The following is a 27,309-nucleotide window of genomic DNA, read 5'->3' on the forward strand; positions in this document are numbered from 1 at the left end:
TTTTAATTGTGCAGCAACACTTGGATGAATGTTCCAAATAATTATTAAGCTTTGTTATTTAGTTAGATAAGGGATCACGTAAATCGAATATGTTCGTTGTATAAATTAAATTTCTTTTGTCTTCATTATAGTTGTTGTGCAGAAAGTGAACGCTACTTGACAAATAGGAATGGAAAAAGTTTGACACGTCTTACAGTTTGTCTCCTGTTTTGTTTTTTTCCTAAATGCAGTCTGCTTGGAAACCTTGTAACGTTGCCACTGTAACAAGCTGTAGACTCAGTGTGACAGCACACCATAAAAAACAATCAAAGGTGACTCAAAAGTGAAGGCTCCTGCTATTGGACATGCCTCAGTGCTTGTGCATTAGGTCCTCCGTCATGTGGTCGAGATTCAAGTCTTTCATTAGCTTTCCCACAGTACATCTGAAATAGAATGGATCCGTAAATCCTCCCATAAATACAGGGTGAATGTAAACTCTCCCCTTCACCTTGACTACCCTCCTGACTGTTTGGTAAACTGCTTGTGCTTAATTTCATTACTATTATGTTTGTTCCCGCAGCTGACGGATGGCGGGAAAGCCTCCAAAGGTGGCATCGCCGTTGGGGATCTGGTTCTGTCCATTGACGGCATCGCCACAGAGGGCATGAATCACCTGGAGGCCCAGAATAAGATCAAGAACTGCACCGGCAACCTCAGCCTCTCGCTGCAGAAGTAAGCAACGACCCGCAGCCTCTTTGTGTCTTTACCTGTGATCCAAAGCAAGCCAGAACTCTTTGCCATGATTTAACGTGTGAACACTTAAAGCAGATCCATACACGTGCTGTCGAATCCTCCCAAACAGAACATTTCTCCATCAGATTTAAAGTCCATACATCCCCCGTTTCCACCTCCAAACAACCCGCATCCAGGCAGATGTTCACTGTTTTTGCAGAAGTTAATCACATCAACACCATTAGTTCTGCCTGATGTCCTGTTCCCTACAGTAAAGAAGCTCAGCGAGAGCATCTCACATGTGGACCACCACCTCTTCCCCAAGGCCTACTCCTCAGTGATTGGTGGAATTCTGCACAGTGGAGCTGATTTATCTTGGTGTGTGTGTGTGTGTGTGTGTGTGTGTGTGTGTGTGTGTGTGTGTGTGTGTGTGTGTGTGTGTGTGTGTGTGTGTGTGTGTGTGTGTGTGTGTGTGTGTGTGTGTGTGTGTGTGTGTGTGTGTGTGTGTGTGTGTGTGTGTGTGTGTGTGTGTGTGTGTGTGTGTGTTGCTTCTCATGTGGTTTGAATTGTCTGGCTCTTTGGCAGCACTTGCAGGCAGACGTGTGTTTTCATTTAAACGTTGCGAGATGTTCAAGGGCTCCTTCACTTGCACGTTTGGATTCATCATCGTGAACTGAATAGCTAAATTGCCGTAATTAGACTAGTAAAAACGAGAAGTAAAGGTTAATGATTTTTTTTTTTTGTTCCACGCTCAAACTCTGAATCGAGTGAAGCAGGACTAGCAAATGCTCAGTTTACCTTTACTGCTTTGTTATGTTGCTTCATCGCTTCTCATCACTCTGTCTGGGCCTCATATTCTGTCCTCAATCAGTGACGTTTCTCACTCCTCCCCTCATATGGGACCAACTGAGCATGTTCTCTAATTTGTGTCCAAATGATGACAGTCTGAAAATGTTAACTTTTGACTGAGTGGCAGAGTGCACATGTTGCAATATCACAGGGATGTTTCAAGGTCAGTGTGCAGGTTTTTGTCACTATGATATAAAAACTGCATGATCGTGGTTTTTTTGTGTTTTTTTTTTCCATGATGAGGAAAACAGGTCCTAAAATAAAACTTGGCTTTAAGGTCATCAACGGATGAGATATTTGTCAAAATGAAGCTTCAGATTCTGATGAATGGTTAAAGGTTTCAGGCTGAGGACGGTGGCCAAGTTTAGCTGACAGCGATATTGAAGAAATACCGCCAGTGAAACTGAAATTGTTTTTGCAGGGAGCCCAAGAAGACACTCTGGAGTCTTTTAAGATTCCGTCTTCTCACAGTTTTTTTTTTTGGAGAGATTGCACCTGAGACTGTTGGCTCTTTCAAACTCAATTTGATCTGGAATAACATGAAATCTATTCTACCTGACAAGAAGTCAGTATTTTGTAGATCTTTATCCATTTACATATTCCTCGTAAAAAACAAAACAAAAAAAACCCTTAAAAATTAGAGGAAGGCTGGTATACATTTATATTTCCTTTTCAACATGTTGCTCAGCCTTATATCCATGTTTTTGGTCTGTAGAAAGAAAGCTGATTACCCAGCAGAAATTCCCATATGCACAGGGAGAGCATGCGCAGAGAAGACACCCTGGGTTTGAACTAAAGACAATTTTCCCGTGGGTAGAGTGTGCTCACCAGTGTCACATTTGGTCAGGTTGAACTGTACCCTGGTATAATTTCTCTGTTGGTACTGCAGTCCAGTCATAGTAGTGTAAATGCTGCTGTGGACAGCCTGGTGCACACAAAACTCACATATTTCATCCACTTCTGACTCTGTTGCTGTTTAAATAAGTTCAGTGGAACAACACAGGATGTGATGATCTTTACAAGCACGGTATCTTGCTGTCTAGTGTAAGTTCCCCCCCCCCCACAGAGCACAGACCACACAGCATTGTTATGAGAGTTATGCTGCAGAATATAGAAACAATTTAAGATATGAGTTGTTTATAACTTTTGGAATCCAGTTCAAACTTTTTTCAAAATGATGTTTTTGACCTGAGACCCAAGGCTGATAAACGGCACCGTTTGAAGTTCAGGGAAAATAGTGAAACCTTGTTGCGTTCAGATCTAAGGGGAAGCGCACACATTTGTCGGGAACGATTTAAAAAGGTCTCACACAAATGTAATCTCACGATCTGAACGCGACACAAACAGGGGAAGTGTTGCAACCAGATAACCTGAAGTGACAAGTTTGTTTGTAATTTCCAAAGTGCCTTTTCCTCTACAGTTATGTTATTCAGTGACACTGTTTCAACGACCATTAAAAGAGTAATATATGGAGAACAGAGTAAAGGTGGCTTTCAAATGTTGAAAGTTAATGGCATTATTTCTACTATTTCTCCTGGATGTGAGGTATTTTTTAATAAGTGAACACAATGAATATTCAGCTTTTTTTACTTTCGCTGTGTCCTTATGTATTTAGAGCAAAATTTCACTTTTAAGCTGTTATTCAAAATGGAAATATGAACATGACGGCTAAGCATAGCATTAGCATAGCATTATCTCATGCAGCAAGAAAAGACCACTTCACTGGGCGTGCTTATTTGGAGAACGAAGCAATTTTCTGTTCTGCATCACTTGGTTTCATGACCCAGTGGCGACACATGGAACAGCTTGTTTCATTAAGTGGCATTATTGTATAATTAGGGCAATATGACCAGGCAGCCTCCGGGAACAGCTTTAGTTGTACTACGATACATCAGGGTCAAGATTAACAGTAATTCACATGTCTTATCTCGACCTCATTAGCCATGAGAGATATAATCAGAGTTACAGAGTTTGACTGTTGCGCTTGGCTCTCACTGGCACCTGACTGACACACTGTATACTACCAGAGTGTCGGGCCGAGGTCAACATCTGGGCTTTTAATAGGTTTACATGCATAATGGAAAAAAACAATCTAGTCCAGTTGTTTCTGTTAGTTTTTATTGGGCTCCTTTTCCCCCCCTCATTTTTCCTTGTCGTCTGCACATTTTGTTGGGTTTGTCTTTGGGTCGAATAGCAAAAGGAATGAGAGACGCGAGGAGATACAGAGGGACGGTAACAATGCACGTGGTATCTGTATGTGTCTATTTTAAAAGGAGACAGGTTGTTATTCATTTTCCAAATACAGAGGTGATGGGAGAAGAGATGGATGACAGATGTTCGAAGGACAAGAAAGGAAAAGCTGTAAATTGAAGTTGTCTCAACAAGAAGATTGGAAAGCCACACTAAAGCTAAACTTGTCCTGGCTGCAGTTACTTTTAAGGATGGCAATTTGGAGGAAAGGCCCAATGGTTCTGGCACTGGCCCACCTCTCCATCTAGTGAAAAGCTGCAGCAGAACTGGGATTTATTAGCAGTAGACGCATGAATACATATAACTCGGTTACAAACAAACCAACATTCATTTAGCTGTTCGTGAGGTTCCTCATTTCAACGGTAATATCAAAACCTGGATGATGTTGAAAGAAGAACCGAGATGCCAAAACTATATCAGGGGAAGTTTTCTGCCACTTCATTCACCCCAGATCAGATGAATTATATTTTCCTGATAACAGAAAGATAAAGTTAAGCCACCAGCTGGAGGAGTTCAAATGAGCAAGACATCTGTGTATTTATGTTAATAGGAGAAAAAGTAAAAAAGTTTAAAGAGGCCTTTAATATCCTCTCATTCCTTTTCCTCGGCTCTTTCCAAGTCAGACCTGGAAGTCGGCTGGTTTCCAAGTTAAAAAGTATTCTTTTTTTGCAAAGATACTGATATTGTCTCATAGTTTTATAGGCAGAAATAAAACACATATAAATTTATTTCTGTATATTTACTTGACATTTGCTTTTGTGTTCAAGACCTCTCGATGACCGCTGTCTCACAACAAGCTTTCTGAACAAATTTGCCAAGCCGGCGTCTAACTTTGCAGCTGACATCTCTGCATACTGGCCCGAACCATATTTGTCCTCAGATGGTAGCATCTGCCAATCCGGTGTGTCAATTGAATTACGTGGCCGTCAGTCTGTTGCTTCATTGCACTCTGAGCAAGAGAATGTGTGAGAGAGTCTGCTGGCTTTCGAAGGCCACTATGATCAGTATTGCATATTCACTAATAATTTTTTTTTTAAAAAGTCACAATATATGTCTACTTAAAATATCTTATCATATCAAAATCAATCCACCGCCATTGTACCATAATTAAATATGTAGTCGGCCTACCTCAGTGCAATCAAGTTGTTGAAAAGAACCCCGAAAAGAAAAGGACATTTTGGCAGACGTTTTTACACATTCTATGAGCTTGAATTGAATTAATTAAATTAGATTGTGGAGGGATTCTTTTATAACTGAATGTCATGTAAATGGACATGAAGTCCGTTAATGTGGTTAGGACATGTTATTAAGATGATTACCTCCCATTAGAGGTCGACCAGTTACCTAAAACTAGAAGGAGGCCTTGAGTTTGGCCCAGGACCTGCTGGAGTGATTATATCCCTCACTTGTTCTTGGAGCAGCTTGAAGTTTCCCCCGAGAAGTCCTGTAGGAATTTATTAAGTTTAGATTGTGTGTGTTTTCATCCTGCCTTCTCATGTGGACTAAAGGGTAGATGGATGGAGGGATTAGTTATAACTAGAGGCCCAGTACAAAACCAGAAATGTAACAATTAATATGAATTTATATATGACTTTTATCGTGAAAGTCTCGAGCAAGTTTTCTAGATTCTCTAATGATGTGAAACTGCAGGGAATACAGTATCTAGCAAAAAATACTACTGAAGATGAGGCAAACTATTTGTGGAGCAATCACTCACACGATTACCTGGAGAAGTAGATAATGAAGAAATCCAAGAATTATTTAAAAATTAGAAACCCCTGTTTCTTAAAGTTTATGTGAAAACAATTTACTATAAGTGGAGATCTTTAAATCAGAATAGTGTTTTCACTCACACCCTAAGAACTCACACTCTGACTATGTGTGGCGAGATAGTTTAGACAAGTGCCACACAAATATACTTTGTAAACACATTTGTCTCTTTCTGTGATTTTCTACAGAAGTGCAGCAAGGTAATCAAATGCAATCAAAGGTTGCACAGTTTGTGTTTTGTTGTTTTACGTAATATGTTGACCTTGCCTGAAATTTCTGTCTCGGAATGCACATTGCATTGTTAATGTTCACAATAGCTTTTCAAAACACAAACTTGTGGCGCAGGCCAAGTGGAGCCCATTTGCCTCGGTCAGTGTTTACGTAGCTCTCATGTTTAGAAAAAGAGGTAGAAATACAGAAAACAGGAAAGAAGGATGGATGGGAGGGGAAAAAGTCAAATAAAAGTAAGTAAACAAAATTAGCGGCATGACAAAGAAATGCAAGAGGGACAGAGTGGTGGAGACTGATTCGACACAGTTTTTGATCAGCTTCTTTGACTTCGGCAGTTTCTGTGAGTCACGGCTCCCGGTGCCACAAGGCGCCAATGTTCAAACATCAAACATTCAAACATGTTCAAAAATGCTTTATTTTTTTGATTCATAAATCTCTGTGACATTTCACCGTGAACGCAGATGTGGGAAAAAAATGCAGTGGAGTTTCTGGGCTCTTTTTCTTTTCTTTTTTTATGTCAATGAATCATTTTTCCATCCTTATCATCAGCGTCAAACTCTGTTCCATTTGATGGGACTAATAAAAACAACCTATATCTTATTTGCTGAACGGATGGTTTTACTTAGCTGAGAGGGAGATCACAGTCACATGTGGGCAACATGTGTTCATCACACACACACACACACACACACACACACACACACACACACACACACACACACACACACACACACACACACACACGGTTGCGATTTCACACGTCTATGAATAGTATTTGAATGATCTATTAATCTTCAGATTATTATTTCTAATCATTCAGTGTATAAAACTGAGAATAACACTTGTCAGAAACATAAATCAGGCATTCTCTGTGGCCAGCGTTAGGTTGTTAACCATCCGGCCGAAAATAAAACATTTACTCACTATATAAACATTACAACATGATGAAGAATAGCAGCAGCGCTCAGTGCCTCGAGTTGAGAGGAAAACTGTTGGCAAGTCAATAAAAATTGTTCTAGTTAAATTCTCATTGCAGCTTATTCTTCAGAGAAAAAAGGAATGGTGCTAATGGATGAGAATTGTAAAAAAAAAGAAAAAAAGAATGGTGTGAGCAACAAGTTCGGTGAAAAAAAAAAAAAGATGAAATATGGTGGGGAAAAAATTAAGTAAGAATAAGAAAGCATTCAGGAAAGTGGAAATGTACAGAGAAGGAATAGAGAAACTGATTTAGTCAATAAAACCGAAGAAAAGAAACAGAAGTGACGTTTGAAAGCAGTAAAAGTGAAAGCTGAAAGAATGAAGATGAGATTTCTCACTCTCAGGTTTCCTCGATGCAGACAATTCACTCCTGGTCCTATTGGGCAATTACAAGGATTTAACATTTAAATTAACCTTTTTAGGTTGATAATTATTCTCTGTAGAGGCACACCAATGTATTAAACTGTTCATTTCTACCAATTACTCTGTTCCTCAACAAAAGCACCTTTGTATTTCACTGCTATGTGCTTTAACTGCCAGTGTCTGGCTAAATGCTTTATTCCCCACAGTAAAGCCTGTTCGGAGCCCATTTGACTATTTAATGGGCCTGTGTGCATGTGTGTGAGCGTTTTTCACGACTAATGGCACAGTCTCAAGCCCCTGATGTTTTCGAGTGCGCTGAAAGAGCAGAAACTGAAACGCAGTTGACCTGATGTATTCACCAGCATTTACATAGAAACACCGTAGTACACAGCACATGAATGCCGTTATTTGTAATAACAAGTGCTCACGCAAAGAAGAAAGGTTTAGACGTAGGTTTTGTGTTCCATGGAGTTAATTGGTTCCACTTCTCTTTTGATGCAATTGTGTATCTCTCACTGCTGAAAGGGCCTCAAACAGGATAATTATATTCTTTGACAGGCCTACTCTTTGTTGTTGAGCCTCTCAATGGCGGACTCATGTCATCCATTTTTAAGGGTGGGATCGAGTGCATTCATGCAAAAAGCTGAACTAGGCCATAATAAGTCATAGATAAACACAATCAGGTTGTAGGGTCTTTTGTGCATACGTGTTGTCATGCTGGATCTCAGGGTTTTTTCCTTTCCACTCTCAATATTTGTGTATTTTGTTGAGATTGTTGGGTTTTTTTCCCCTTTATAATTTTTACGACAGGATGACTATGTTGTAGTTGATAATTCACAAACAAAACTGAATTGAATCTGTTGCAGTGCTGTGGTTCAGCAGTGGTGCTGTCTTACATACCTCCCTCCCACACACACACACAAGTCAGAAAGGAAGTTGAACTGACCTCAACATTGTGCACTTCACAATCATAAATTTGCACCCTGCATTTACAGAAAAAGGAAGTAGGTCCAGTACCTTCACATTTAATCCTCACTGCCATGAAGACACACCAGTAGACGGAGGCATACACATACACCGATCTCACATGAAGTAAAACTCGAGCAGCTGCCGAAGCTATTTTGGGCCCAGTAGTTGGCTGGTTTCCAGGCAAAGGGTTGGATGAAGAAAGATTACGTAGGTCCAGGAGATATGTTTACATTTTGTTTATGTTGTGTTCTTCAAAAAGAAATGATGCACTTCATGGGAGGTGGGTGTAAAGGCAAATGCAGACACATGTGTGTCCATGAAGAACATGCATGTATATGTAGCACAAAAGGTTGGATGAATGAGCCCGGTAGAGTGAAGTTTCCTTTCTTTTATTAGCCACAATAATAGCACTGCAAAACAGGAGACACCGCTTCAACATGCTGCGCTCAACAAGGCACGCTCCGATATATCTCACACAACAGGGGACGTGTAAAATGTCTAAAATGAACTTTACAAGAAGCTGCTTTGCTTATAATTATCGCTCACCTGCAAAACAGGAGACACCGCTTCAACATGCTGCGCTCAACAAGGCACGCTCCGATATGGACCCGCAAGGACCCCTAGCTGCCCCCCACCTGCCTGCATGAGTTCCCCAAGCATCTCCTGACCCAAATTACACTTTGTCCCACACTCTCCCCTGCAAAACAAATGGCGTCCCGACATTACACAGCCCATCACAAAAAAAAAAGTCTTCGACTTCAGAGCCAGTTATAAGAGTGGGAGTCAGTTTGTTGTAAGGAGGCATCGAAAGTCCATCAACAGTCCGCATGGCGTATATCTCCCTTTCCCACCATGTTCACAGAAAGACACCACTGGCCGGGCGATGTCTAAGAAATGCTCTGTCTCACAGGCAAGACACCTCCACTGAAAGATGATTATCGTACTCTAAGCTATGGCTCATGTTACAAGCTTATAAGGCTATTACCCATATACATGTGATATGCTTGTATTCTATAATAAGGCTGTGTGAATGTATCCTAAATAATCAAAGTTGCCAATGAGCGGCCAATGTGCATGTGTCTTAACATTTAACTTAACTCAATTTGGAACAAGAGTGAACTAACAAACTATCACACTAGCGTCTTCACACGTCTCTATGTGTAAGAGAAGGCTGGCCTAAAGTGTTGTATGTGAGTTTCTTGGGCGGCCTTCTGCATCTGAAAGGATATCTGAAGGTGGCTGGCTGGAGTCCAGTGTCCTCGTCTGCTTCATCAGATGATGCTCCAGGGCTCTGGTCTGCTGTAGGACTCCCCTGGGCCTCACCCTGGACTGGCTCCTCCGGCTCGGACCTGGCGTTGTTATCACCATCCAATAGACCCTCTGGAGCGGCCTCGGAGTAATCTCTTAGAGGTTCCTCATTGATACTCATGTCGTGATGTCTAGGGGTTGGTTGTGTGCGGAACTCCTCTGCATTTGCTCTCAACTGACTCCTGGTTGGCCTTGAGATGAATGCTCGCCACTCCGTTCCATTATCAGAATCCTCAGAGCTAGAATTCTCATCTTCTCCGTGTCTTACACTGTTCTTAGTCTTAGCAGATTTGGTGCGGGTTGGTCCAACCTCTTCTTCAATGGGCAGGTAGTCGCAAGGCAGCAACAAATTCCTGTGAATAACACGTGTTTTTCCAGGACCTCTCTCTGGCTTTATCACGTAAACCGGAACGTCAGGTTTCTTCTGAACAACAACGTGAACTTTCTCCTCCCAGTAAGACCTGAGTTTACCCGGGCCACCTCGCTCAGAACAGTTGCGCACCAGCACCCTGTCGCCTGGTTGAAGCTCTGCACCATAAGATTTTCTGTCATAGTATGTTTTTGATCTGATCTGTCCTTTGCTGTCACTTTTTGACGCAATTTTGTAGGCTTCCAGCATGCGTTTGCGCCACTTGTCAGCATACTCGCTGTGTGATGTGTTGTCTTCCTCATCACCACCAGGGGTCAAGCCAAACATGATGTCAATGGGCAGCCTGGGACTCCTACCGAAGAGTAGAAAATGGGGAGAAAACCCAGTTGCCTCATTTCGCGTACAGTTGTACGCATGCACCACTTTATCCAACGAGCTCTTCCAGTCAACTTTAGATTTCTCTGGCAGGTTTCTTAGCATGGAGAGTAGTGTGCGATTAAACCTTTCCACCTGGCCATTCCCGGACGGGTGGTATGGCGTCGTATGGGAACCTTGAATGCCGCAGTACTCCTGGAGTTTGTGAAATAACTTATTTTCAAACTCCCTGCCTTGATCGTGGTGCAGCTTAGTGGGGAATCCAAACTTCAGCACATAATCTCCAAACAATTTGCTTGCTGCAGTTTTTGCTGATTTGTTGGTGCATGCATAGGCCTGGGCAAACCTTGTAAAATGGTCCATGACCACGAGCACATACTCATAACCTCCTTTGCTTGGCTCGAGATGCACAAAATCAATTGAAACGAGCTCAAACGGGTAAGTTGTTACTATGTTGGTTAAAGGTGCTCTGGTGGGTTTGTTAGGGCGCCTACGTTTGAGACAGCTACATACCTTAGTCACATAATGGTTCACGTCACGATGCATGTGTGGCCAGAAGAATCTGTCTCGAATTAGGGTCAGTGTTCGCTCTGCCCCAAGATGACCCATTTCTTCATGTAGCTCTTTGAAGACGAGAGGGTGAAATACTTTAGGCAGCAGCAGTTGGGAACCAGCAGCCGTTTTTCTGTAAATGAGTCCATTATTCTCAATAAACAGTTTCTTCTTCTCCTTCTTCAGTACTGTTAAATCCTCATGCTGTCCTCTCACCTTACTCTGTGGCCACTGTTTTGACATAATGTAATTTCTGACTTTCTGAAAGACAGGATCATCTTCTTGAGCTTTTTTTAGATCTTGCTCTGAGATGGTGGCTCTGGAAAAGGTTACACAGTCACTTTGTGAGCAGGCGGTGGAGATTGTGACTGGGCACATCCATGGCTCATGTTTTTGGAACTTTGTGTGTACAGCTTGGGTTATGGTAGCTATAACATCTGGCCCTACCTCTTTGGAGCATGTGAACATATACTGGTCCATATCAAGAGGCATTCGTGACAGCCCGTCAGCATCACCATTTGATCTCCCTGGCCGATACTTAATCGTAAACTCAAAGTCAGCAAGTTCAGCTACCCACCTATGCATTGTGGCATTGAGTTTAGCAGATGACAGGACATAGGTTAGGGGGTTATTGTCGGTGTAAACGACAAAAGAGGGTGCATAATAAAGGTACTCCCTAAACCTTTCACAAATGGCCCATTTCATTGCTAAAAATTCTAATTTACCAGAATGCAAATGATAGTTCTTTTCTGGCGGGGTCAAGGTCCTGGAGCCGTAACCAATAACTACCAGTTTGCTTTGCTGTCTTTGATATAGTACTGCCCCAAGACCCTCTTGAGATGCATCACAGTGCAGTATAAAAGGTTCCTCAAAATCAGGGTAACCTAGTATGGGTGGGTGCAGTAGGTAGTCTATTAGTTCACAAAGTATAGACTGGTGTTTCTCCGTCCACGTGATAGGCTGACTTGAGGATAACTGATTGGTCAGGTTTTGTTTCCTCGCTCTTCTTTTCATTTCAAGTTTGCGTGGGAGTGTTCTGGGTGTGCCTTCAGATGACAGTAAGCTGTACAGTGGCTTGGCGATTCGTGAGAAGTTCTGAATATAGGGTCTATAATATGAGATGAACCCTAAAATCTTTCTCAGCTCGCCCACCTTTGATGGTTTGCGATCCTTCAGAGCTTGTACAGGTGCTAGCTCTTTTGGGTCCATAGTATATCCATCTTTGGACACAATCTTTCCCAAGAACTTGACTTTGTCTTTAAACACCTCACATTTTCTCGGAGTTAGCTTGACACCATGCTGTTGATAGCGGCGCAGTACTGCTCTCAGGTCTTGTAGGTGATCATCAAATGTTTTGCTGTGAATGAGATTATCATCAAGGTACGGCTGGCATGTGTCATCTCTCAAGCCTGCTAGGCACTCCTCCATGCTACGCTGGAACTCTGCTGGGGCTGAGGCGAGACCAAAGGGGATCCTTAACCACTCATAAAGGCCCCAAGGTGTTATGAAGGCGGTGAGCGACCTACTGTCTTCCTCCAAGAACCCTTGGTGGTAGGCCTTCCCCTGGTCCAGTACAGAGAACCATGCACTACCACACAAGCTGTTGAGAATGTCTTGCACACGGGGAATGGGGTGTCGATCTGGTATGGACTTAAGGTTTAGTTCCCTATAATCCACACAAAGGCGGAGCGTCCCATCCTTTTTGCGGACACAAACCAGTGGTGAGGAATAAGGAGAGCGTGATTTTTGTATCCACCCTCTATTCAGAAGATCCTCTAGATATTCCTTTACCTCTTTGTGTAGTGGTTTGGGAACTGAGGTATAGGTACGCGTGACAGGAGTAGTGTCTTTGAGCCTAATTTTTAGTTTTAATGAAGGGATACAGCCAACATCTTGATCTCCTTTAGAAAAGGCATGACACTCCTCCCTCAACACTATGCGGACCTTGTCCTGTTGCTCTGGTGTCAGATGGTCGAGGGCCACAGGTGGGTCCCAAAGCTCCTTTTCTTGGTGTTGTTTTTCTTGTACATTGTTTTTGTCTGTGTCAGTTGTTACCTTATCCTCCTTGTTTTCAGCACTTGGTGAATGAGCACCTTCCAGTTGTCCTGCCTGCAGAGGTTGAACGCTTGCTGGGTAGACAGCTTTAACCTGCTGGAGCTGGCCTAATACAGTCCGTGCTATGAGAGTAATATTCCGACTACTTTCATTTGTCACAGGCACAGAAACCTTTGACCAGCCTCCCTTATGCAAACTTAGTACTGCCTCTGATAAAGTCAGTCCATCTGGCCACTTTGAGCCATCTACCGGTTCAAACAAGGCGTCTTGTCCATCTGCACAGGGTCTGCGTACACTGCACCTCACCAGCTGAGTTTGACCTGGGGGAATAGTTACTCTTGGTTGCCCTACTCTCACTACTCCCTCTCTCACGTCGTCATCACATTTCTTCACGAGCTGTATAAATATCTCAGTTTTTGAGCAGTCCAATGAGAATGCTTCCTGTACTGATGCTGAGGTAACCTCTGGATACTGCTCCATCCCATTTTTGACTAATTGTTCAATGACATTATAACCAATTATGGGCGGCTCAGCGACACCTGGCTCACTTGAGATTAACACAGGGACAAGCAGTTCTTGTGAGAATTGGTTTGAGGGATTTAGCTTGAACTTTAACTCTATCCAACCTGAAAAAGGAATGACTGTTTGGTTCGCAGCTTTCCCAATGAGTGTTTCCCCTTCATCCAAAAGTTCTTCTAGGCTGCGTGTCTCAATATGTGGAAGGTATGTACTACACCAACTTTCATTGATAATCGTTACCTGCGAACCGGTGTCCCATAATGCCTTTGTAGGTACTCCCTCGAAACAACAGTCAACTAGACACTTCTTACCAATAAGTGCATGCAGCTTAGCCTGACGACGTGAGGTCATGGAATTGGTGTAAGTGGCACCCACCCCTTGGTGTGTACTGTTGCTGTTTTGTAACTGAGCTTCAAGTCGTCTTATTCTATCTAATAGCAGCTCTTGCACCTTACTGTCTGTTTCAGAGGATTTCCTTGAGGTTGGCGCCACCTTGTGGGGTTGGACAGTTACAGTCTCTGGTCGGTTGCCTGTTCCCCGAGCTCCTCTGCATCCCCTTGAAAAGTGTCCTTTAGATCCACATTTGAAACAATGTTCACATTGATCGCTCTGTCCACTGTCTTCACATGCTGCGCAGACTCTGCGTTGGGTGCGTTTTTGGCTCAGAGTTGCACGTTGCTGGCGGCCCTGCAGACTTTTCCTGATGTCGGCCATTTCCTCTCTGAGTAGGTGCACTGTCTCATATAACTCAGTATCTCTCGAGTTGTCAGGTGCTTGAGTTTTACGTGTCTTTGGTTTAACAACGTCTTTTTGGTCCTGCACCCCCACTCTCATTTCTGAACTGGAACTACTCTGAGTTGAGCCTGCTTGTGCTTCTGTCTGTAGCTCGTTGACTTTTGGAGCTCGACTTACAGTATTTTTACGCTGTTTCGACTGGCGTTCTGACTCTACACTCGCTGCTTCATTCAGCTTCTCAATGAGAGTCTCATCTGTCACTGTGGTGTCATCTAAATGTGGCTTGAGCTGGAACTTTATGTGATCACTGACAAGTCCTGTGCTGACAGACCTTAGAAACTTCCTTTGTATCACATCTGGACTGTACTGATCATCTGAACCCGATTCTTTTGCAGCAAGGAGAAGTCGCTCTTTTAGCTCGATAGCTCTGAAGAGGAAGTTCTGGGGAGATTCACGGCTGTCCTGAGTGACGTTTACAAGCTTGTGATACAAGTCCATCGAACTATCTTCTTTAAAGTGACCCTTTAATATTGTCTTTAACTGCACCAGACTGAGGTCACTTTTAACTTCAAGCATGTCTCGCAGACTTAAGCCTGGGCTGATGGCTTTTACTACTGCCTCCACAACTTCATCTTCACTATGCCCCTTTGATAAGCCTCTCTCGATTTGGTGCATTAAGTTTGTAAAGGAAAGCTTATCTTTTTGTCCTTTTTCCCCAATCTGTCCACTGATCTTAAATTCTCTTCTTATTGTGACTTCTTGTAATCTGTTCGTGGGCAAACTGGTGCTTGTCTGGACTGAGGGCACATTTTGTAGTAAACTTACTTTATCACTCAGCCTTTGTCCTTCAGTTACAGGTGCTTGGTTGCTTTCCTGAAGTTGTTCCTTTACTGTAGAATTAGTTTCAGCTGGACTTGCCTTGGAAAGCATTAGCAAAGTATCCAAATATTGTTTAGCCACCTCGTCTTCCTCCTCTTCCATGGCCTTGTCTATTGACTCCATAATGGTTGCTATCACTGTCCGCCTGTTTGCTGCTCTTCCATAGTCTACTTTGGCCTGCACACACACCTCTTTGAGCTCACCCAGCTTCAGGGTCCATAGCTGCTGCGCAAGCTGCTCTGCTGACTCTTCCAGGCTCATCTTGCTCGTGCCGTGTGCTGCGTGGCCACGCCTCCCTTCTGAATGCGCGGACCGTCAGCGGTGGAGTTATCCGACAAAGAGTCCGGAGAAAACACTCTCAACAGGCTCCATCCATCCCGGACGAGCCCCCAAATGTAGCACAAAAGGTTGGATGAATGAGCCCGGTAGAGTGAAGTTTCCTTTCTTTTATTAGCCACAATAATAGCACTGCAAAACAGGAGACACCGCTTCAACATGCTGCGCTCAACAAGGCACGCTCCGATATATCTCACACAACAGGGGACGTGTAAAATGTCTAAAATGAACTTTACAAGAAGCTGCTTTGCTTATAATTATCGCTCACCTGCAAAACAGGAGACACCGCTTCAACATGCTGCGCTCAACAAGGCACGCTCCGATATGGACCCGCAAGGACCCCTAGCTGCCCCCCACCTGCCTGCATGAGTTCCCCAAGCATCTCCTGACCCAAATTACACTTTGTCCCACATATATACACCACTGATGTAAAAGTCTGGTATTGCACTTGGTTATTTGTATCCTGGGCTTTGGATGTAGAAACATAAACATATACTCAACTTATATTTAGTAGTTACAATATACTCATCGGCATGAGGAGGTTGAGCACGCTACATGTCACACTAGTCAGCCCTCATTATATCAGAAATATGAGAAAGCATGTAACTGGTAAGTTGATTTATGGAAGGTATGTGTCCGTTACCTGTTTGTAGGCAACACTGATACTTTACTAAAATGATGCATTGCCTCTTTTTAACTTTCAATTTGAAATGAAACCCAGTATGGTTGAGAGGCTTTCTTGGAACTGAACGGCTTGTAACAAGAACAGCATGTTTCAATGAGGGAAAGGAAATTATTGGATTCTTTGTTTTCCCCAAACATTTGCTTTTCTGAAAGTATTTGGATTAATGCAGCTACACGGGCAAACATTTGGGATTCTTAATTGTTGGAGCACAGATGGCATTTTCTTTAAAAGCAGCACTCATAGGAGGAAGGCAGAGCGGGAAATAAGGCCAATTTAATCCTATGAAAATACTGACATATTTTTAACTAGATCATAATAATGATATCAATAGAGTAGTTCTTTGTTTATTCCCAATCAGCAAATGATAAGTTGAGCGAAGGTACTAAGAGAGTGAATCAGAGCAAGCAAAAGCATATCTGGGTATTAAGAGAAGTATCTATCACACTTTGTATTTTGCCACATCTATTTGAACATTGTGTCAATTGGTTCATGGCTAATTTATATCTTGACCCAGGACATAAAGGCACTAACTCTAACAGTGTGGTCTTGCATCACACAAGTTGGGACAAAATATCAATCCAATCTGGAGCTCAGTCCTTTGACCTTGTGGCTTTTTACTGATAATGTGTCGCAGGGCATTTGAGCCAATCCCAGCAAACTATGGGTGAGAGCAGGGTACACTCTGGACAGGTCTCCAGTCCAACACATAATAAAATAATCTGATGTAAATGTATCTAAGCCTGATGTCACTTCGTGTCTTTAATGTCCAGGCTTCCAAAAGGATATATTTGGATACAATAAAACCTCAGTTAGTTAGTTTGGGCAATAATGAGAAATGAAGTTTAAGATAATTTCACAGTTCAATTCACATAAATTCCCAGATTTGCCACTTTTACTCTCATAAAGAATAAGAGTAAAACTAAAAATAAAATATTTGATGGCATTGGCCAAAATCCAATTATCCAATAGGGTAGTGAAATCCCACAATTTGAGAACTCTGCCCTGTACCAGAAGGTTTTCTCCATTCAGCTGCTATTGTCACTTACTCAACTCTGAGATTTGTCCAAAGCCAAGAGAGTGTTAAACTGGGCTCACCTGTCTCCGTCTCTCACTACTCTGCAGTATTTGCCAACGATCGTCTAAAACTGATGACTGTGATCTTTGGCTGGGCTCGTCGTATTCACAAGTAATATCCTAATACTATGAGAATGCAGCTACAGCCTCACACACACCTGTCTCTGTCTGTCTTTTGTTTTTGCCAAAGAAAATACGAATCCCAAGAACATTATGGGTTTGTAAGGATTGTCTGTAAATTTCTAAAGCCAAAAGCACTGTGCTGGGCTCATTTGTTTGAGTTTCTTTTTTTTTTTTTTTTTGTGGTCTTTTTCTTTTCTATTTGCCAAATATATCTTACTGAAAGCCAGGAGCACTCATCTTTGGGCCAGTCTACTTTGATGAATGATTCCAAAATGGGCAGCTAGAAGAGTGTGGAGCATCTCATTGCCTGATTAGTAGAGAAACAAACTAACCAGCTACGTTTCACACAGCATGTGCAGCATAACAACTGCGTTTCAGCGTGCACGGTACAGTTAGGACACTCGTAAAATGTTCACCGTGCAGATTCGCTCCAAATGAAATAAGCATCTAATTATAGTTACAAATGACCCCATGTTAAATTTCAATCAACATGTTTTGAAACGCAATACACAGTTATGCCCAACGCGCGAATTACCATCTTTTCCTGCGGTCCTCACGATAAGCTAGCTCAGCTTAGCCAGGATAAATTCTGATTCTGCCAAAATGTTCACTCTGTATTTATTTTTGTCCCGGTTTTATGACATAATCGGATGACACCATGTTTAACTGAAGCAGAGGGAATACGTGCTCTGTATATTTTTGCAGTTTTGAGCACATCTCCTGTGTCCTCTTCAGCGACAACGCATCTGTGCAACATGACATATGATGTGTGCGTGTAGATTTAAACGATGTGCAATGGCAGACACTTCAGTATGATTTGTAATAATCTCAGCTATGCTTCATGTTTCCATTGTTGGTCTGTGTGCTCAGTCCATTACTGAAACTGTGATTGAACTTTGGCAGAAGTGGAAACAAAGGTCAAGCATTTGTTTAATATTATGTCCAGAATCTTTTTGTAGTCGCTGCCATGTCACTGTGACACTGGTTTACCCTTTCTATAACTGAAATTATACTCAGGTTGGCTTGGATTTGTTTTGATTTTATGGTGCAGAATTGTCAAAAATGAACAAAGAGGCTCATGTGACAAGTGTGTGTTACCCACTGGTGAACCAGGTAATATAAATCTGATAAAGACAGGATAGGAATATAAGGGGTATTTGGCTTGATTGAGTGCAAACACAAGGATGAATAGCCCCAAAATCTTCCTGAGTTTGCCTCTCTGAGTGGTACTGACACATACTGAGAGCCATAACCCGTTCAACAGATGTTAAATATGAAAAAACACTTCCTGGTCCAGCTGTAGATCATTTCGGTGAGCAGCCTGTGTCCGTGCTGACTTGTAGGACCAACTGGAGATAAGTGTCTTTAGCCTGTCTTTTTGATTTTTGATGTATTTTGTTGATCTGGCTTTGTAGAAAACCTGAGTGCTTTTGGAAAGAAGAGCTTCATTTTCTCACTTTCACCCCTGAACCCCACACCCTGTTTAATACACGCAGAGGTTAATCTCCTAAGTAGCTAAGCTGTCTATTTGAGCTCATAATTCATTGCAGGGTGGCTTTTACAAAACTGTCGTGAAAAAAAGAAAAGCTTCCTCTCAACCCATTTTGGGCCCCCAAGAATCATATGGGTAGCCTGAACTAGTCTGGGCTCCCTGAACCTCTGGATTTCCTTAGGTGGCTCTGTCATGTATGGGTTTGCCTTCAAGCCAAAGATTCTTCAACTCTTTGACCCACTAAAACCACAAGAGTGCTCTGGTTGTGGTTTCACCAGTTAGTTTCAATTGGGGGTGGATCTTAATTAAGTTTGACAGATATAAGTTTGATAAATGCCAGATTTACCCCAGGTACTGGCCTCATGTCTCCCTGCTCCTCTGGTTGTGTGCTTCTAGTTAAAACTTTACATTTTAGTTTGTATGGAGAAATCTCATGGGCAGGCTGATTGAAGTTATTCAGTTAAGTGGTAAATCTGTCAATCACAGCTGGGCATCTTAAATGTGGCAGCAAAGTGCTGTCAGCGTGCTATGAAACAAAGCTATAAAAGTTTAAATTAGATTTTTGAAAGACAACCGAGCACTCCAGTCTGGCCATCTACGGTTTTACTGCTCTTTCTCTCCAGAGACCGTTTGAGCAGTTGGACACTGGCAGCTTTGGACATGACTGTGACACCAAAACTGTTACGTTACATTTAAAGAGAAAACATCTGTCATCTGCTTTCCAAGGGACATAAAGTTGTGACCATGTAATACCTCATGAAGTTACTTTTATGATATTTGGAAAGCATCCTGTGAAAAGCAAGTATATTTGCTTCTCCAGCCAGCATTATATGACATTCTTGGCCAAACTGGATGTCGATGTTACAGTGGTACCTTACAACCCCTCTCTTATTTTTCAAAATTACAAATACAGTATGTTTCTTTTCCACGTCTTATATTTACCATTAAACGGACTGTTAATTTTGCACTGCTCTAGACTAAGTGACTTGTGTGCCATATATCATCACCTCCACACTTTTATCTACTCTATATCAGCAGCGGTTGGTCTCTCCTCACAGTGTGGAACAGAGAACGAGTATGAGCTGTAGCGTTAGAGCAGTACTGCTCTGTAATGATGGGTTTTCAACCAGCAAGCTGTTGGTACCATTGCCCAATTTCTCTTCCACTTCTGGATATCCTAACATGTCAGTTTCCTCTCATAATCTGCCTTTAAGACTCTATAAAGTACCAGTCCTCTGTGGTTTGTAATGTGGTGAGTTAAAATAAAATATGGTTGCCGTTCTACTACAGGAGTGGCAGTTATGAAAGATTAAGCCATTTCCTTACCTTCCTGTATCTTATGTTGCTATTAATTCTGTCTTATGAATGGTGAACGATAAAGGAGACAGACTCGGTGCATTAAAGACTAAGCCTAGCAGCTCCACTGGAATGTCGTTAGGGTGGCTTGAGCCGACCTTAACGATTATCAAATAGGAAATCCTTATCTTCAAAGTGAAGACAGAATTGATTGTAGAGTTACACGTCCTCCAAATTTACTCTGTGAACCTTACATAAGCAGCACTCTGAGGCCAAAGTGTTCAGATGAGATCATTTGATTTTGTCGTGTCTGTTCACACTTGCGATTAGATTGCATGCATATTTGTTTATTATTAGATTGCTTTAATATTGAATGAGATTTTGACCTGAATGTGAAGCAGCTGGTTATGCACAAGGTAAAGCCGGGTCTGTAGGCCTACAAGCCTCTGTATTACATCAAATAAGCTCACCCCAAGGAGCGATTATTATTGTACCAAGGATCTTGATCTATGAAAAGTACAGTGGATTTATACCCTCTGGCTTTATGTCTCGCCAATATTGATCTGTGGCTGAAGATGAGGAAGAATGAAACATTGACGCAAACATAAAATAAGAATCTCTCATTTCCAGCATAAACTGCCGAATAGAGTTTTTTTGGGATGGGAAAAGTTGATAGAAATAAAATTGTGAAATAATCAGTGATATCCAACAACCAAAGCAATGTGTCTGCAGTTGTTCAAACACACTCCTCTGCAATTTATTTTTGAACTTCGCTTATTTATCTTGGTGTTGTTACTGCATTGAAACTGTTGCAGCTTTGGCTTACTTTGTTCCTCCGGCCTGTTCAGTGTCAGAGCTTCTTTTAGACCTTCACACGGTATCGCACAAAGCTGAAGGCCTGTTGAGACCTTTGTGATGATAAAGCTGGGTGGCAGTGGATAAGAACATGGAGAATCACACAGGCCTACTATACTACTCGGGTGGATTGTAGTACTTGTGTAGTACTGCACATTCTCCTAATTTAACTACTGATAATGGTAATCACACTCAGCATCCATCCATCCATCCATCCATCCATTTATATCTATTTAAAGACCATATTCAGACTTTCGTCTTAGCTAGTTAACAGTGAATTCATCTGAATATTTTTTTTTCCAACTCGTTACCTCTCCTTCTGTCTTTGAGTTTATTGTCCCTGACAGATTTCATTTGTCTCCATTAGGTTTGCACACATGCTACACACATAATTTCCCTCTGGACACCCAAATGAAGCACACACGTGGCAATACTTCTGCCAGCTACCCTGCTGCAGGGGTGCCCTGGCATGTTCTTCCAGTCACGATGGTGTCTGCTTTAGTTTAAGGTAAAACTAGAAGAAAAAAAAGACAGAGAGCCCACTTCTTTCCTCGTGTTCCTCCTAATAAAACACAGAGGAAGATATAAATAAAGCAAGACTGAGAGTACCTGTTTCACCCTCTTGTGATGGTGACTGCATGGATGACTTTGTTTTTGGTTTTAACCCTCATCAATTTTGTTTAAAAAAAAGAGTGACCTCATTGTAGGTAATGTGGTGTAATGTAATGGAGGAACACGGGTGAAATGGCCTTAAAGGCAGGAAGGGAAATCAGAGAAGGAAAGTGAGATAATGAGAACAGATGAGGAGGCAAAGTTCAGATGTTGCAAGATATTGTGATGGAATTTAAATGAAAGTGCATTCTGTCCCTCCCTCACCGGTTTTTCTTTTATTACAAACAAGTGATGATAAAGACAAAGACTAAGACTACTTAGAATGTAAATGTTCTCCTTATGACTTTCCTTGAAAAACACAGATATACCGATTGATGTATTCTGGCTTGAGTTTGATAAGTTCTATCATTGTCAGGAATTCAAACATCCTAAAAAACATTTGGAAAGTGCCAAAGACAAGTTATGGAGAGCTGTACAAACATGACTATTACAAATGCCACATGTGCAACCACATGCAAGTGTATTAAATTTCAAATGCTATTCAAAACACTCCTAAAACCACAAGGTTGAAAGATACACATCCATACATGTTTAGAAGAAACATGCATATATAGATGCGGAGCATAAACCGGTTTTTCCTACGTCGACATGTCAGGCCTGAAATCACTCTCACCATGCATTGCAAGCTACCTCCCTGTATGGTTGCGTATGTGCGTACCCACACATGTCAAGTGGCTTTTGTCCATTCATGGCCTTTAATGATTCTGTAATTTAAAGTGGCAGCACACTTAATTAAAGGGCTGCCTTGTGACCAAATGCAATTAGGTCTCTGAAGCTGTTTTAGAAAAAAAGATGCACGTTTGCAATGAGCCTTGTGTAAAAATGAACACAAACTGTTGCTTTTTGATAGAGGTTACAGGCATAAAGGGATATGGTAATTGCTTCTTATAATATTCTAACCTTATAATCATGTGTTTTTTGCTTCTATGCAGATTTGTCCTTCAGTTTACCTTGTGTGTGTTTCTGGCCTTTATTCTCCTATACTGGTGGGACCTTAAACCTGATTGCACATGCACATTAACCTATGAGGTCCTCATGGGGGAAATCGTCTTTTAGGGTCAGATTGTTTCAGATTATGTTCAAGTTCACTTAAGATTGAAGAGTATGGCAAGTCGTAGTTATAGAATAAATCCAGGTAATGAATATAAGTCCATTTATTGTCCCCTTGAGGCATGACAACTGTTTGTATGCATGTGCTTATTTTACACTCGCAGATCTCTATAACTGTCATCCCCAACCTGAATGACTCTGCTTTTCTTGTGCACCCCTTTTCAAACACTCCGCTCCAGCTTGCCCCGACACTCGTGCAGCAACAATCTCCTATTGATTCAGTGCGGCTGGTTGCTTGCTGGCGGCATTGTGGGGCACAGCCCTGGAAACATCGGTCAATGATGTCACTCGAGTAAAAATAGACCAGAGAGATTAAACGCAAATGCGCAATTGAGAACACTCGACAGCCGCGACAGCATCAGCTATTTCATCCAGGATGAATATTAACCTTTTTATGATTCTGTCAATATCTGTTTGTTTGTTTGCAGTCACATAGAGTGTGCAATACAAAAGGGAGCTAGGGTGAAAAAGAGTGGTTATAAACATGGTCCAGATGCTTAATGAATGGTAACAGCAACACCCAACAATGAAATGCAGGGCAGTACAACGCCACACAAGATTGGTTCAAATATTTACATGGAGCTGACTCACTAAATGTAACAAAATCAGGCACAGTTTGCAGTATTTTCCACACAGTGGCTGCGCTGCATTCTTGCTTTTTTTGTTTTTGTTTTGTTTTTGTTTTTTTAACATTGTCTGTAAATTCAAAAGAAGAATAAACTTTGAGGAATCGAAGCATAGCAAAAATTAAAAAGTGCGTTTTGCACAAATCATGAAATGAAAAAAAGGAAATAGATTTTTTTCATGAGTGATCATTGAAAAAGAAGTATTATTAGGACTTTTATCTGTTACGGTGAATTGATATATTTGATTAAGCATCACAACTGTTACCACAACACTTGGATGGAGCCTAAAACTGAAGCAAAGTAGCCGTCACCACTGATAACTCTGTCGGGAAATACAAGCTCATGATTGCACAAATCACTGCTGTAACAGTAAAGAAGAAAAACGTGTTTCAGAGACATGGAAGAGACTGAAGGAAACACATTCGCATAGAACAGTTAACATGAAGCATGATGTGTTAAAAACACGAGAGCAGGGAAGATAAACATTGTTTGTAGCAGCTGCGTGCAGTGCACACTGAGAAGAAGACCTCGAAGATACTCTACATGTAATGGTCAGTAAATGTTTCCACTGGATGTGGAGGGATGTTGAAATAACTCGGTCACTGTCGCGCCATCACAGAATTGCTTTGACTTGATCTCTGGCCCTCACACCTCGCTCCGTTATGAAGAAACATTCCTGTGGTGAACTGTAAAAACCTCCTGTCCCTCTGTTAGGAATAATAAAAACCTCTCACAATCATATCAGAACAAAATCAACTTTATTTAGTTCCTGCTGTTTAATGCGGGTGACCTACAACTGGTGCAGTGTAAACACACTTCCAAAGCATTTTTTTTTTTTTTTTCCCCATGGAGAGCTGACACTGAGATGATACTTAGGTTTCAGGAGGATCAACCTTAATGGTTACGCCTCTGGTAGGTTCTTTCAAGGTCACGCCAAAGCCCCAGTAACACAAGGACAATCTTAAAAAACTTGTGGGTTATTTGCTAATAAGCCTGAAATTACATGTGGTTGCTCAAATCCCCCCGGGGAAAGTTTGAAAGCCTCCGAGTTAAATTCGCCGATGGCATAAGTTCACTTTCTCGCAGGCTTTTTTTTTTTTTTTTCCCTCAACATTTGACTGCAGCAGGTTTCCATGTCAGTGTTTTCCAGTTATAGCTGCTGTGTAATCGGGGTAACAGCGTACAGGGATGACGGTGACGTGTTTGAAATACTTTGTAGATACCCCAGCGTTTCCCTTCCTGCTCTGTTTGCCGCACGCCTCTTTCACGCCATCGGCCATATAATAAGATCAGTGTCGTCCTCGGATAGTCTTTAGCTTCTTGTTGGACCTTTTGCAGTTAAGTTTTACTAATTGAACCTGCAGGACACACATATAATATGGTCTTCAGGAGCAAACAGGACACAGGGAGGATTTTTTTGGGGGGGGTTATTTAAAATCTTTGACACTGACACATTAATATTACATTGAAATCTATTTCTCCTTTTAAAATAATGCTGCTCAGAGCTCTATATAAGATTTAGGTTTATGAACAGCGCACAGTTTCAGAGGTTCATTTCAGCTCTTAACAAATATTTTGCTCAGTATCGTTTATCTTCCTTCTCCCTGACCTGCTCTACTCATTTCCAAGTTGTTGTTTTTCTTTTCTTTTTAATTATTCTGGCACTCTACAGGAGTGTCTTGGCCTGATTTACAGGTAGAAAAATATTTACGTTGTACAATTTCTCTCTGAAGTTTCTCAGTTTTTTGTCTATCCAAGAAAAGCACATTTTAAGGGCTGTGTCTTTAAGATGTATGACATAAAATAGAAAACCCACATGCATCTCCTTCATCACCCTGTGTGCACTTCTTCCCTCCAGAGCCAGATGAGACAGGATTTCAGCTTCTCCTTTGTTTGTTACTGTTGATATAAATCAGAAAACGAGTTTATGATCCTCTCAAAGACACATTTGAGGTACCCGATGTGATGGTAAACAGGCGTCTTCACACAAACAATAATCTTTTCATGCTTTTCAAGAAGAAGATATCGTTGAACACTGGCTTTTGTTTTAGAATCACATCTCATCTTACTTTTATTTCCAAAAATAAGCTTGTTGAAACAACACCCGTGCATTTTCCCCAACCTCTCATCAAATCAATCACCATACGTCTTTCCTTTGAATCACTTTTGGAAAGTCCCTGTAGCACCATTGTACTCTCTCTATCCTCTGTTGGGTTGAGCTATACTGACAGCACTGCTGTATTTCTGTCCACAAACAATATTAACTAAACTCTAAAATTAGTCTTATCTTGTTATTTAATCACATTTTACGTGCTACTTTTTTAAACTCTGTAGCTGGGCGACATTCTTCCAAATGGTTGGACAGATTTGGTAAAAAGTGACTTTTCATACTCAGCACTATAGTACAGCACATTAGCGATCTGCTGAAAGAGAAAAAAAGGCTGCTTGTCTTATGATTTTTGTACCATATATACTGTATTATATCCTCTTGTTTATTGTGATGTGATTGATATTTTGACAATGCTTCTCTTGCAAATAAGATCTACATTTCAGTTTGACTTCCTGGTAAAAAATTAAGGTTAGGAAGTACATCCATCATAGCTGAATCCGCCATGTGTGATCAAAGCTGGTGTGTCAAAATAGGACTTTACCAGAGACGCTTCTCGCAGCAGAGTATAAATTAAGTTCATCTCATTTCATGCAGAGGGCTCATGTCAGCACATGGAAACAAGTGGAGAACAAGAGGCAGAGAGAGAAGGTTAAGTGACTCTCCGTGTCTGTGGAGTACGAGGGTGTCGTTTCAAATTTACAGAGGTGAAGGACATGAACCTCCCTGTGGAAGTTTCTGGAAGGGTCGCTCCGAAAGGAATGCAGGGCTGCTGACATTTACGTGTCTTCAGTTACTTCACAGTTGATTTAGCCTTTATTCAATGTTACCTCACTTATTTATTTCTCTATATTGGGTTCAATCAGGATGTGAGGCCTTGAGCAACACTGTTACATGTGTATTTTGTTGATGTTATTGAATAAATACGTAACTGACTGAATAAGCTGCTGTTTTTAATGAACTGATGTCATCAGAGGCTTCTTAAAAAGGCAAACAAAAACAAAAACTGAAATATATATAAAAGGAAAAACTGAATTGCCAAGATAGGTTTTTGGTAAAAACATATTTTTGATCTCAGATGAGCAGAAAAAAAGGCTTTCTTTACTATAAGCCTAATCAAATAGGCTAATATATATATATATATATATATATTGAGAAATGGCACTTATCACTTAAATTAAAAACAAAATATCCTATAAAAATATCCCACCAATGTTTTTCCTTCTGTGAATGCAGTATGCTCCTGTATTCAACAGATGGAAAATGATCTCAGTGAAATTACAAGGCCGACGTGCTAAGCCAGCAGCTCTTCTGAGTAAATTTAAGAGTGCGGGACGTCCCAGCCATGTTCCTCAGATGACCTTTAGGAAAGATCGAGGCTAAAGGAGGTATCAAGAATATCAAACATCAACCGTATCAGATTGGTTCAGGCTTTTACAGACAGAAAAATAGCCCACTTCCCAAAGCACACATCCTCTACAGGGAGGCAGACTACAGTTTTCAGCAAAAACAACTCCTGTTTCTCTGTCTGACACCGCAGACACTGTGAGACTGGTTTGGATTTTGTCGTAGCCTCCGTGTCGGTTTCCACACTGAGCTCAGTTTCAGCCGTATTTCACAGCAACCACAGTTTCTGTGAATCTCAGCGAGACCTGAGAGGGTGACAGTCGGGCTTTAGCAGTTTGAACAGCGTCATAAATATCAGCAAACACTTTGGAAGAACTCGCACAGTTTTACCCTCACGGTGTCAGATAACATCACCATTTATCAAAAGAAAGGCTGAAATAAAAAAAACAGAGGAGTACTGCGTGATCATAACTCATGGATTTTTTTCCTTTTCCTTCTTTATTTCCAGGGCTCCAAGTGTCCCCAAACCTCCTCCTGTTGCGCCGAAGGTACCGTAAAATTACCTGCGATTGATTCATCCAATGTTATGTTTCTTTAAGACAAGGCATTCCAGTTGAAAATGTGAACATGTCATATTTCCTTATTTATTTGTATGTCGTTGTGAAAGATTGG

At 41.5% G+C, this 27,309-nt stretch overlaps 1 protein-coding gene across 4 annotated transcripts in view; it reads left to right on the forward strand.

Annotated features, from left to right (window-relative positions):
* Positions 1-27,309, forward strand: part of LOC308112140 (PDZ and LIM domain protein 5-like) — a 69,601-nt gene that overhangs the window by 14,398 nt on the left and 27,894 nt on the right. For all 4 annotated transcript variants that reach the window (XM_080467393.1, XM_080467395.1, XM_080467392.1 and 1 more), the window contains exons 3-4: positions 560-711; positions 27,146-27,185. In XM_080467393.1, coding sequence (XP_080323519.1) covers positions 560-711; positions 27,146-27,185 — 192 coding nt within the window. The remainder of the gene's footprint in view (positions 1-559; positions 712-27,145; positions 27,186-27,309) is intronic.

Source organism: Lipophrys pholis (genome assembly GCF_963383615.2).
Source record: "Lipophrys pholis genome assembly, chromosome: 7".
Classification (NCBI taxonomy): domain Eukaryota; kingdom Metazoa; phylum Chordata; class Actinopteri; order Blenniiformes; family Blenniidae; genus Lipophrys; species Lipophrys pholis.